Source organism: Argopecten irradians, chromosome 3, assembly GCF_041381155.1.
Source record: "Argopecten irradians isolate NY chromosome 3, Ai_NY, whole genome shotgun sequence".
Taxonomy (NCBI): Eukaryota; Metazoa; Mollusca; class Bivalvia; order Pectinida; family Pectinidae; genus Argopecten; species Argopecten irradians.
This window is the reverse complement of record NC_091136.1, coordinates 17,646,493-17,660,971: the sequence shown is the minus strand read 5'-3', so window position 1 is coordinate 17,660,971 and position 14,479 is coordinate 17,646,493. Positions and strand designations below refer to the sequence as shown.

At 32.2% G+C, this 14,479-nt stretch overlaps 1 protein-coding gene across 1 annotated transcript in view; it reads right to left on the bottom strand.

Annotated features, from left to right (window-relative positions):
• The window catches only part of LOC138317698 (uncharacterized), a 182,734-nt gene that overhangs the window by 52,142 nt on the left and 116,113 nt on the right, over positions 1 to 14,479 (bottom strand). Inside the window, exon 8 of the mRNA XM_069259545.1 lies at positions 2,864 to 2,887. Within this exon, the coding sequence (XP_069115646.1) occupies positions 2,864 to 2,887 (24 nt within the window). The remainder of the gene's footprint in view (positions 1 to 2,863; positions 2,888 to 14,479) is intronic.

Genomic DNA, 14,479 nt, shown 5'->3' with positions numbered 1-14,479 from the left:
ATTTGCTTAAGCTTATAATATTCAAATATATTGCTCAACGCAATATGATATGATATCTAATACTTTTTCAGATATATCATGGCACCAGATGAACTTTATACTTGCAAAATTGTCATTTTAAAAAATAGGTCACTATGACCTATTTGTGACACTGAGTCATATTTTCCAATATGTTTGATTTTCAACTTATCACTGAATTATAATTCATGAAAAATCATTCAAAAATATGATTTGATTCCATCAAAACTTAACAAAATAGAAAATTGACCTCCCTGTTAAACCACACATAAGTGACTAGGGACTTTTAATGATTGGTCATATTATGATATCCCCCCCCCCCCCCAAGTATCTTTAAACAAAAAAAATAATGCTTGTCGGTCTTGGCCATCAGAGGTCCCAAATTTACAATCCTCCTTTGTTCATAACTTTGCTAGTGAGTTGAGAATATATTTAGGTCAGATATTAGGAAACATATATACTAAAGCATTTTTCAATTCATTGTTATTTCCATATTTATTAAAATATAAGATTTTTTAAAGCACAAATATAGTATCATTTTGCATTGTAGAAGTACATCATGTACGTATTCTAAGAATATGATTTGATCATTAATTATAATGGTTCAAATACAATATATGTGTTTTTTATAAAAAATGTATATTGAAATTTAAATGGATATATCACCAATAAGTATAACATTTCACTTGAGTTAAACAATTAAACAGTGTAATATTATGTAGCCTTATGTTTCAAGGACTAATAAACATGACAAAATAGCCCCATTACTTAAAAATGATACAGACTATGCTCATTTTAATACTCTCGGGCGGGACAACACGGAGTCTTCCAAGAGTGTTTATGTAAATAACAACTCAGAATATTTGTCTTTTAATTTGCAAAAAGTTAGATAACTGAAATATTATCTATCAAATTACCGAAATTGCAATTTTGAAAAATAATAATATTAGTGTTGAAGCTGTTTTATATCCAATTTAAATGAAATAATTATATAAAGTAGTCACTCATCATTGTTTTGCTTTCATTATCCTAGTTAAAGTAATGTAATCCCTTAACTTAAAATAAAGAGTACCACCGACCGAGATACATAGTCATACGTCAGGGCAACGCAACGGTTACTTTTAATGCTCAGAGTGACCTCCCTTGAAATAAATATATATCTATATATGTTTTAGCAGCTTCAAATTATAAATAGTGATATGGTCGCCTTCTACCTTGGCCGTAAATGGAATTTCCCTTTAGCTTACTTGGTAGAGCAGCGGAGCATTAAGTCCGTAGTCGCAGGTCCGCCCGGCTAGCGGCATAGTTCTCTCGCTTTTAGCAATTTTTGCACAAAACTGTTTGCTTATGCATTGTAAAATGCTCTTGCTCTTTGGTTAGTAATTTTTCTTTTTTTGCATAAATATTTCATAAATCTTTCTAGGTTTTACAGATTTTATTTTTTCAAATTTCATTTTTTCAATTTATAAACAAAATCATTAAATGTTTATACCATTTTCAAAATAGCATAGTCAAGTGCGTTTTTTATTGCTTATATGTTCAGAGACCCTAAGGCAATTGTTTATACCATTTTTATTTGCATTTGGTGGTACACAATACCTTAAAATACATGCTTGTACGATGACCCTACACAATCAGTAGAAACTGTCTTTAAATATGGGATAAGGGTTTTCGAAGGGACATATTTTTTAACGATATTACTCGAAATTTTATTCATTCTTGACACACTTGAATCACTTGTGCTGAACGAAAAAAATCTAAATTTGACATATATACATGCCTCACACAACAATAATATACGTCCGGGTCTTTGTAGACGAATGATGTGCATTATGAATTTTTAGGGATGCTGTAAAATACTTTTTTCGGGTTTAGCCTAATTCATTACGTAGAAAATGACGTCATTGTTTGCAACATCGTTTCCGATTGGCTGGAACTACTGCGCAATTAATTCATAGAAAATTAACCAATCACACAATTTAATTAGAAGTTTCATGGGATAAGATTGAATTATACAGATTAACTTAAATACATAATCTATGTTATGGAGCTTCGTCACAAAAATCAATTTGTAATTTCATCTCAAACATATTTAAAGTACACTTATATCTTTATGTTATATCTCTATACCATAAACATGTATTCAAGTCATTCGATAATATCCATCTCCTACCTATATATCTTAATCCTCAGTGGCATCAAAATACTACTTTTATTCTGTCAACGACCATTGTACTTAGACCCATTCTGAATTGGCCAGTTGTAGATCGTAATACACGTACTTATCACCGACATCCTAAATAACAATGTAATAACACTGAAGTCTAGTTCACAAATAAAAACAAATAAAGCGGTGACTATAGTTCCACATCGATTAAGTGTGCCTAGACCTAACAATTATCTGGACATGACTAGCACGTTTCCAGTTCAGCAATGGTCATCTATCGATAAATTAAAATATACATTATGTATAATGATTGGGTAACAAATTGTAGCCAATTATCTACAATTGATATTGAATAAGAGTTATCAATGATCTTGAACCTTCTACAGCACAACGGAGGGATTTGATGTACAGCCTATTTTGAAACCGTCCGGGATTCTCTTGTAGTTGAGAGATATTAAAAAAATGTAAAAGTGTGGGAAGTAAATATGGTTCTGCTAAATACATAACCTGTATAGGGAAACTTGATGCTATGTAATAAACTATTTAACTTTTGAAGCAAAGTTTATTTTGAACCTAAAAAACCTTTCTAGACACTTTTTATATGACGCCTACCTTAAGACTCGGTCGATAAATACATTATTTGTTTATTATCAAGTTCTCCATAGTCCATATACTTACCAAAGAAAAGAATTCACAATCATCCTGTAAAGTAAAGCGCCATTGTTAACATATTATACGTCATCAGAATTTCAACAACAGAACGAATCAGAAATCGCCAGTCTTACATAATGACGTGTTATGCTTTTATTCATTTACAAACAAGTGATAAAACAGTTTCTAAGAAAAATTCCGACGAGGTGATATGATTCCTATCTATGTATCGATAGTCTCATATAGAGGATTTCAATATCTGATAAACCCTTTAAATAAGTAACATGTTAAACTATACAACGTGATGAACCATATGTTGTATACTGTTGAATCCGTGTATTGAACTTGATTAAACATTGATGTTTAAATGCCAACCTCTCTTATTGCATATCGTTATGCTCATTCCACAATTGCAAAGGTGATATGTTTCTACAGCTATAGTACGATTATTCGGTTACATAACAAGAAACATGAAAATTATAGATACAGTTAAAGTTTAAATCTAAAACTTAAAGCCAAAAAAGTATGTGTCTATGTGGAGTCAAAAATATCATAAATTAAACTCAATGAAATTTATTAAACTTAAATTTATAAAATTTGATATACCATGAGCTTTTAAGGATATTTTGACATTATATTTCAAAATAACAACAGCTTTTTTTTTTACATAATATCATACAGTATCTAGGTTAAAGGAGACCTATTTATAACACTCACTATACAGTAGTGGATGTCAAACTTGTACCAGCCTTACCAGTTTTAAGTATTTTAGAAACCAGATAAATTTTGAATTTGAGATGTTTTCCATTTTTTTCTAAATCAAAAATAAAATTCAAAAATAAAAATATTAAATTGAAAGCCATTTCGGTTAAGGTACAATGTATAGACTTTTAAATATGATTTGCTTGCTCTTGTCATTTTTTCAACTGTAATGAATAACACTTGGAAACAGTAACTATTTTGAATACTAGTACCTATATATATATAGGTAATCTTCCTCAATATAAAAATTAAATATGCTTTGTTATCTTTTCATGTAAATGATTAAAACAAAAGAGAAGCATGAGTACACCAGGTAATTCATTTCTGCGTATGTATGAAAGCTACAAATTGATCCTTAATGTGATGATTTATTTATTTGATTTCCATATCCTTTAGCAGTATCAAGGATTTAAAATGATTTAAATACCTGGTACCATATGTGTTTCCAATTCGGATGTAGAATAGAGTTTATTATTATTTTATTATTTTAACGTCCTATTAACAGCCAGGGTCATTTAAGGACGTGCCAGGTTTGATGGTGGATGAAAGCAGGAGAACCCGGAGAAAAACCACCGGTCAGCTGTCAGTACCTGGCAACTGCTCCACATCGGATTCGAACTCGTGACTCAGAGGTGGACGGCTTGTGGTAATATGTCGGGACATCTTTACCACTCGGCCACCGTGGCCCCACGAATAGAGTTCTCATAAAAGGTCTCATAAATGTTATGATAATTAGAAAATTTGGCACCTAATATAACCCATTACCCTAATTGTCCAAAATGAAATTCCAATTAGCATTATACATTTCCAAGGCATTTATTGATTAAAGTATTATATTTTTAAATATCTGATGTAAGTGTGATCAGATGACTTAAAAGGGTACGTGTATTTTGAATTAAAAACTTTATATTTTTCTTTAAATGTTCACATGAACAGTTTTCATTGGGATTGGATAAAGGGAGGAAATAGGCTTATTTGTTTATTTTTTAAGGTTTATTTTCTAGCAAAATGCTCAATATCACTAAAGGAATTGCGAAAACGGAGAAATTTATGTTTTGTTATGGATTGATTATTTGGTCAGACCAATAAGTGATACGTCTATATTTTGACATTTTTTTATCTTCATGAGGAGAAACGATTTATTTTATGATAAAAGGGGGGTAGCAGATACTTTTGCATGTTTATTCGTGATTTATATGTATAAGTACATGATATTTTTCAAATATTTGACGCAGTGTCATTATGGAACGATCTAATCCATGGATATTAAATAAAGTCTGATTAATTTAACTTGATTAATGCAGTAGTGTTAGTTTCTTTTTCTCTGAAAAAAAAATGCTTGACATTTCTTGTGCTCTAAATTGTATCTATTTTAAAGAGATTGGGTGTCCAGCCAGGCGATATTTTCTATTGTTATATTTTTTTTACTTATTTTTCGAAGAAATGGGGGTAGCTAGCAGAGACTTTTACATGATTATCCATGAAAATGCATATTCCAGGAAGATGCAGGGTACATGTAAGAATACGAAACTTGCGATGTCATATAAACAAATGTTTGAAAATTCTACACGCCATTTCTATATCATTGAAATCATGTCACTATGTATAACTATATAAATCAGTTTATATATTGCAGAACATATTAGTGATTAGCTGATATCGAGTATTTATAATGTCATAGTAATTATGATGAATTCCTTGCTTAATTGTATGTCATAGGGACAATTACAAAATGCCACATTCAAGTTTTAAGTCTCCCTTTATTTAAAAAAAATGGCAAAGTAATAGCCTAATCATTCTCCATACGCCAGGGATACTATCACTGATATAATATCTAACTCTGCATTATTTCAAAATTGACTGATCGCCAGCTGTCAATCAAACCGCATTGTTTGTTTCGACATTGAATAGAAACACGTGTGTTTGCGGGTAGAGGCGTGGCTATATTACAGCTGGCAATCGGTCAATGAAACTGCAGGCAACAGAAGACACAGGTAATTTGATCATTTAACGTACATCACAGAACTTGTATAATGTTTGAAGTTGGGTGTCACTTTCTCTGTTATCTTGAAAGGAAGTCTATGCAGGACTGTATCAGTTTTGAGGTCACCTGAGACGAAGTCTCCAGTGACCTAATCTATTCGCCTTTTGTACATCGTCGTGTGTCGTGCTTAGTGCTTCGTGCGACGACAAACAATCTCAGTCTTCTTCTCCAGAATCACTGAACCAAATTCAATGACATTTTGCAGAGACATTTCATGGCCAAAGGTCAATCACAATTGTGAATTATATGGTCCCCTATGGACCTGAGGGTTGGAGCAAAAGGGGTCAAATAGGCTAAAACTTCAACAATCTTCTTCTAAAATTCCGGTAATGGTGGAATCAAATACTCTTCATAGATGTAATCTCGTTTCCCCCTGGGAGGGGTCAAGTTTACTATAATTTTTAGGTAAAACATATTTTTGAGCATCATTTGGTCATTTGCAATAGAAAATGAGTCAAATGTTGTCAGAATTATCAGTATGAGATGGCTATTGAATCCTATTAACAAATTGCCCATGACTGACCCCTAGGGAACTGAGGGGTGGTGCTAAAAAGGGTCAAATAGGATAGGCTAAAACTTCAAAAACCTTTTAAAATTCTGGAAATGGTATAATCAAATACCCTTCATAGGTGGAAAGGCCTTAAGGTCCTTCACAAATATTGTGAATTATATATGACCCTTGAGTCTCATGTTTCCCCCTTGGGAGGGAGGCAAGGTTAGTATAGTTTTCATAGGGAAAACACACTTTTGAACATTATTTGGTCATTTGTAATAAAAAAAATGAGTCAATATGATATGGCCATTGAATCCTTTGAACAAATTTTCCATGACTAACTATCAGGGGCCTGAGGAGTGGGTCCAATTGGGGTTTCTTTTAATTTACAAAATGTTATTCAAAGACTTGAACCAACTTAGCAATGTTCTGTATGTAACAGGGTGCAGAATTTACAATAAATTTATAACCTGCCTCTGCCAGGGATCGAACTCGGGACCTCTGGATAACTAGTCTGACCCTCAACCGATTAAGCTAAAGAGAAGTTCTCTCTAGCCGAGCGATATATTGCGGCTAGTATTAACCAGGGCTACATACTCCCTCTCCAGGAATCAACTCGTCCTCCAGTTTCCAGGGGGTAACAACGAATCCTTCGCAGGTATCGTTAAGTATCATTACCGAGTCCCTACATGGGCGCCAATGTAACAGGGTGCAGGATTTACAATTTATTACCTGCATCTGCCAGGGATCGAACCCGGGACCTCTGTAATATTAGTCTGACGCTCAACCAATTGAGCTAACGAGAAATTCTCTCTGGGCGAGCGATATATTGCTGCTAGTATTAACCAGGGTTACATCAGGCACTCAGGTGACTGTCAAGACCTCTTGGTTTCTTTTGAACTAACTCCGATTTTACTAAGATATGCTAGTCCATGGGTGAATATTACGTCAATGATAGTAACCCCTGGAGTATTGAGAATGTAGCCAAAAATGATTTCTGCAAGCCTGTTTTTAGTCTGTTTTTTCTTCTGAAGTGGCTTCAATTTTACTATGAGATACTCAAGGGGTGGATATTACGTCAGTGATAGTGTCCCATGAAATATTGAGAATGTAGCTGAAAAGGCTTTTTCATTTTTAATTACCTTCCTTTGTTAGTGTTTTAAAAGATAATCAATTAAAATGTATCTTCCAGTTATCGGCCAATATATGTTATATAATGAACTACATGTACCATGTTTTTTTTAAATAATTAACCTTGACCTTTATTCAAGGTCACACGGGTCAAATAGACTAAAATCCTGATATGACTTCAAACTCTGGTATATTTTCCATAACCTAATGAAATTGGTCCCGTTTAAGAATAACAACAAGACTTATCTCCCATTTCTCTTATCTTCATTTCATCCGCGACACTTCTTCATGTGTCGCCCAACTAGTAAATTAAACTCAATGACCGTCTTCTAGTACTTTCACCATGTCTTAATGGCTAATCAAGAGTATCTATGATTTAATGATAATTTATATTTGTGAAGAGTCATTAAGACTTGACAAAAGTATTAGAGGAAGGTTGATGAGTTAAAAACTATATTAAATAGTGTTGTTCCAAACCCTATATTTGTAAATTTCATTTAACTCGATATAAAATGTAGCAGTAATTGACTGACTGGTCATTTGCGTATGAGTTCGAACAGCATTTCCTTTTTAACTTTTCTTCAAAAGTTACATATGTCGTATATTTCATACTCGCGAATCAAGAAGAGCTTTCCATATGTTATCCATCCTCAAAGATTTTCAACATGTTAAAAAGACTCAAAACTTATTGAGAATTATAATGCTTTCAAGTACTTTCAAAATAAGAGTTGAAAAATGATTTTTGGCAGCGCTGCCATTTAAGTCACATCAACAGTGCATTGAAATTGATACACACAGACCACGAAGCCAAATTGTCGTCTACTTTTTACAGTGCAATTAGTAATTAGTATAGTCTGCAAATTGATCCGGACAATTTCTTTGATTCAATCGAGGACGTTGATGATATCTATTCTAAAATGAAATTCATTGACATATCTATCGGAGATTCAATGTTAATAATGAATGTAATTTATAGCTAACTAGTAATAAAATGAAATCATTTGTTTCCATTTTATGATTTGCCACAATTAAAAAAAATAGAATATGATTTGGTCATTTAATATAATGCTTCAAATACAATGTACATGTATGTGTTTTTAATAAAAAGACATAATAAAATCAATTTATATATTTCATCAATAAGTTGAACATTTCATTTGAGTTAAACAATTCAATAGTACAATATTATGTTGCCACATGTTTTAAGGACTAATAAACATGACAAAATAGCCACATAAATTCAAAGTGGTACAGGCTATGGTCACTTTAATACTCTCAGATAGGACAACATGAAGTGACCTAAGAATGTTTATGTAAATAACAACCCATAAAACTTATCTTTTAGATTGAAAACATCAGATGGTAATTGAAACATTATCAATCAAATTATCGAAATTGCAATTTTAAAAATAATAATAATAAACTGTAGAAAGTTTTTTAAAATCCATTTTAAATGAAATAATTACATGAGGTAGTCACTCAGCACTCAGAGTCCCATTCTAACGGTTACTTTTAATGCTTAGAGTGACCTCCCTTGAAATTAATATATATCTATATATGCTGTAGCAGGTTTAAATTATAAATAGTGATATGGTCGCCTACTACCTTGGCCGTAGGTGGAATTTCCCTTTACAATGTAGCTCAGGTGGGAGAGCGACGGAGCATTAAGTCCGTGGTCGCAGGTTCGTGGTTCGAGCCATGCTGGCGGCACACTTTTCTCGCTATTTGCAGGAGTTTGGGGTGTACCCTGTTTTTGCTTTGAAATGACCTTTTTCTTACACAAAATGTTTTTGTGCACAAACCTGTTTGCTAATGCATTGTAAAATGCTCTTGCTCTATGGTCAGTAATAATTATTTTCTTGCATAGATATTTCATAAATCGTACTATTTTTTATAGATTTATTTTTCAAATTTCATGATTTCAATTAAAAAAATCAGTACTTTTAAAATAGCATGGTAAAGTGCGTTTTTTCATTGCTTATATGTTCAGAGACCGTAAGGAAAATGTTTATACCATTCTTTTTTTTTATTTACATTTCTTTTTGGTGGTACACAATACCTTAAAAGGCTTTCTTGTATGATAACCCTGCACAATCAGTAGAAACTGTCTTTAAAGGTATGAAATGGGTTTTCAAAGGGCCACATTATTTTTTGAACGATATTGCTCGAAATTCTTGACACAATTGAATCATTTTTGGTGAACGAAAAAAAATCAAAATTTGACATATATACAGGCCTCACACCACAATTATATACGTCCGGGTCGTTGTAGATGATTGAAGTGCATTATGGATTTTTAGGGATGTTGTAAAATACTTTTTTCTGGTTTAGTCTTATTTTATAACGTAGAAATGGCGTCATTGTTTGTTACTTCGTTTCCGATTGACTGAAGCTACTTTGGAATTAATTCATAGGAAAACAACAATCCACACAATTTAATTAAGAGTTTCACGGGATTACATTGAATTATACAGGTAAGTTTTAATACAAAATTTATGTCATGGAGCCTTGTCACAAAATTAATTTGTAATTTCATCATAAACGTATTTGACTAGCACGTTACAAGGTCAACAATTATCATCTTTCGATGACATTGTAAATCAAAATATTCACCATGTATAATGATTGTGTAACAAATTGTAGCCAATTATCTAGAAATGACATTAAATATGGGTTATCAATGATCTTGAACCTTCTACAGCACAACGGAAGGATTTGATGTACAGCATTTTTTGAAACCATCCGGAATTCTATTGTAGTTGAGAGGTATTTAAAGAAATTAAAAAGTAAATATAGTTCTGCAAAATTCCGATGTGGTGATATAAATCCTAACTATGTATCGATAGTCTCACAAAAAGGAATTCTATATCTGATAGACCCTTTACATAAGTTATATGTTACTCCATACAATGTGAAGAACCATATATGTTGTTCTATGTGGAATCCGAGTATTGAATATGAGTAAGTCATTTTTATTATTTTTCTTGGTTTTTCCGCCAATCTCATTGGACGTCGGTACCCCACATTACCCCGTATAAAACAATGATCGACTGGTAAAAGTTGATTGAAAATATTTGATTGACCGATCTGTCTATAAATAGATAGGGATTTCCCGATCCAGCGCATCAAATCGTCGAAGTCATTTAAGCGTTTGAGTGCGACATGCATTATAACGTTATTAATTGATAAATAAGCGTTTCTAAAATGCCGATTTTGTAGGTAACACATTTTTTGTCAAACACAGCGAATGATAGACTGACGGGTTTGCCTCTCTGTCGGTAGTCTTAATGAGAAATGGAACATTTTAAACAACGTCGGAGCTACAAATACAAAGATGTAAGTATGATACACGTAAGGGCGATGCTTTCATTTAGACAGTAATATAAGGTATACTGTACACGTCGTTTATCGGACATTGAGAACTATGAAAACTACAGTATGATGATGCATTCGCCATCTTCTACTGGAAAACTGTATCTTAATCTTCGTATCATTGGTATGGTCATTTTGATATTTACTGACTTAATTTCTGGTAATAATATTCTGAAATACTACACTAGATAACAAAGAAAAACCAACTAAAAATAATAAAACAATTGTAGCATTTTGAATTAGTTCGATGCATGTTTTATTGACGAAATAAAAATTATCAGCCTTGGACTACGTCCTCGGTCGATAATTTTTCTTTGGTCAATAAAAACATGCACCAACCTCATCTAAATGCTATAATTGTATAATGTTAAAATGTTTAAATGGAAAGATAAACCATGTTTAATGATTTGCAACACTTTGTGGTAAATGATCATGAACCTTCTAGAGCACAAAGGGAGAATTCGAAGTATAGCCGAATATGAAACAGTCCGGAATTCTGTTACAGTTGAGAGGTATTCTATGTGTACAATGGCTATATATCATTTAATGTTTAAAAATAAAATTTATGTTTCAGAAATTAAGTTGATATAGTTATGCTAAATGAATCTCCTGTTGGGAAAATTATTGTTGTGTAATATAGAATTACTTTTGAATAAAGTTTGATTTTGAACCAAAACAACATTTCTACACACTTTTTATATGGCGACTATATTAAGACTCTGTTGGTAAAAAGTTCTTTCCACCTGTAAAGTAAATCGTCTTTGTTGACATATTATACGACATCACACTTTCATCAAGTAAACCAATCAGAAATCGTCAAGTCTTACATAATGACTTGTTATGCTTGTATTCATATACATACCTCGTATTTGTCGCTATGTTTACAAACAAGTGATGAAAACAGTTTCGATGAAAAAATTCGATGAGATGATATGAATCCTTACTATGTATCGATAGTCTCACATAAAGAATTTCAATATCAGATAAACCCTTTAAGTAAGTTACATGTTACTCAATACAACGTGAAGGACCATATATGTTGTATACTGTTGAATCCGAGTATTGAATATAATTAAGGCAATTATATTTTAATGGTGTATATGAAAATATAGGAATTTATATGTAAATGGTGTATATGGAAATATAGGCATTTATATTTTAATGGTTTATATAAAAATATAAACCGTGTGTAATGATTTGGCAACATTTTGTGGTGAATGATCTTGAACCTTCTAGAGCACAAAGGGGTATTTCTAATTATAGCCGATTTTTTAACCGTCCAGAAGACATTTGTAGTTGAGAGGTATTATAAGTTTGAAAAGTATATATGGTTATGTTTAATGATTTTCCTATGTAGAGAAACTTGATGCCATGAAATTAACTATTCCTTTTGAATAAGATTTGATTTTGAACATAGAAAACCTTTCTAGACACTTTTGATATGGCCACTACATTAAGATTCGGTTAGTAATTACATTATTCGTAAATTATCTAGTTTATCCATATACTTATCGAACGTTGTACGAAGCAAACAGACACACTGAATAATTCAGATAGCCATATATATACATCTATTAGACTGTATTATCAATGATAATATTTGGATTACTGTATTGAGGAAGGAAGAAAGCTAGCAAAGATCAACATTGTATAGTTTGAATATGATATATACGATTCAAATATTGTCGACATTCGTTAACTACCTTATTCACTTTTACATTTTATTTGATTTGATTTACATTTGACAACAAATTAAGTGTCAGAAAATAAACTATGATCAATTTATCGATTCAATTTATTTAATAAATGAATATTAAACTTATAACACATTTTGAAACATTAGTTATCAAATATTTCATGAAGAAATTCAGTATTTTAAGAAGCTATTTAATTATATTTGCTTGATCAAATTACAGCCATGCGTTTATTTGGATCATACGGTTACATAACAACAAACATGAGAATTAGAAATACACTAGAAGTTTTAAATTAGAACTTAAAGCCAAAAAAGTCCGTGTCCATGTGGAGTCAAAAAATATAATAAAATAAACTCAACGATCGTCTCCTAGGACTTTCACCATGTCTTGATTTTATTGATTTTAGGTCACAGGTCATTAAAGTCTGACTGTGTTTGACACAGCAGATTTTAGAATTTGATAGTGTCCATAAACCAATTTAAGTCACATAATGTATAAATACAGTAAAATGTTACTGCTGTCCCGTAAGGGTTTTTCCTTGATATATTTTCATCTGTATTAAGTAAAAAATGCAGATTTGCAACTCTCTAATTTAAAACTGGAAATGTTTAAGCCTTTAAAAAAACCATGGAAACACATTGTAGCCAATTCTATAGAACCATCGAAGTATATCTAATTTTGCAACCACTCTGGACACTATTTAATAGCATTCAAACAATAAGCAAATAACAGCGAGAACATACTGGAAGAATCTGACAAATAGCTATTTTTGAACCACTCTGGTGAACGCTTTGTAATAGCAGTTAAACTATAAGCAAAACAACAGAAAACATTCAAACGGTTTTCATCTTGATGTTCAGATTCGGTGATATAAGCGTTGATTTTAAGGTAGATTGTAGCAGAAACCGCCAGGTATGGTTCTTATTATTGAGGATATTAACCAACTGCCTGTTGTTCCGAGGCATTGTTTTTAAAAGTTTATAAGAGTTTCTTAGTATTCCTATTTTATACTAGATATGGACACTGTGTTAGAATCAGTTACCGACTGCAGTGTGACCAACATTGATACAATGCCTTTCGGTATATCTGATATTACCAACTGATGAATCGCTAAAACGCCAAATAAGCTAATATTATAGATATTGTAAATCTTTTAACACAACGAATATAAATTTAAAAAGCCCCATGAAATTACACACGCTCCATAAAACGTTCAAATTGATTATAGACTGGATAAAATGCAGCTTTTTAATATCTCTGGAGAACTATTGGCAGAGTGATCTGCACTTGGACTACGGTAGTTTTTGATTCGTGCATATTTCTAAGTGTGCGTCATCAAAATGTATGGGGAAAATAATTCTAAAAAACAGACGGGGATAAAGAATAATCTAGCTAATATTTTTTTAACCCTAGAAATACGAATATACAGGGTGTAGTAATGGGGGATACTGCCGGCTTATATCGGATAGACAGGGGGAAATCAGCTAGCAAAAAGTGCCCCTAGAAATATATATAAACAAATCATTCGAGTGTTGGGTGTTTAGAGAGTTAGCTAGCCAATATTTCCACTCTAGCAATATTTGATTGAAACATATTTTATCGCGTAATTATTATTAACAATGGGATAGGGCACAAGTTCCGACTGGGTGATATGAATCCTAACTATGTATCGATAGTCTCACATTAATGATTTCAATATCTGACAAACCCTATAATAAGTTACACATTACTCGGGTGGTGTAGTTGTTAAGCCGCTCGCGTTTCACCTAGCCGGCCGGGGTTCGATCTCCGGCATGGACGTGAAAAGGTTAATGGTCATATGCCCGCTTACATCCGGGCCTTTGAAAGTGAGTTCCATAAGTTTCCCAATCGATGCAAAATAAACAAAGTTTATATTTTATACACCGTGATTGATCGTATATGTTGTATGCTGTTGAATCCGAGTATTGAATATGAGTTATTCATTTATGTTTAAATGGTTTAAATAAAAAATAAACCATGTTTAATGATTTGGTAACACTTTGTGACGAATGATCTTGAACCTTCTAGAGCACAAAAGGGGAATTCGAAATAAAGCCCGTTATGAAACACTACGGAATTTCTACAGTTGAGAGGTATATCTATGTGTATAATGATTATATGTC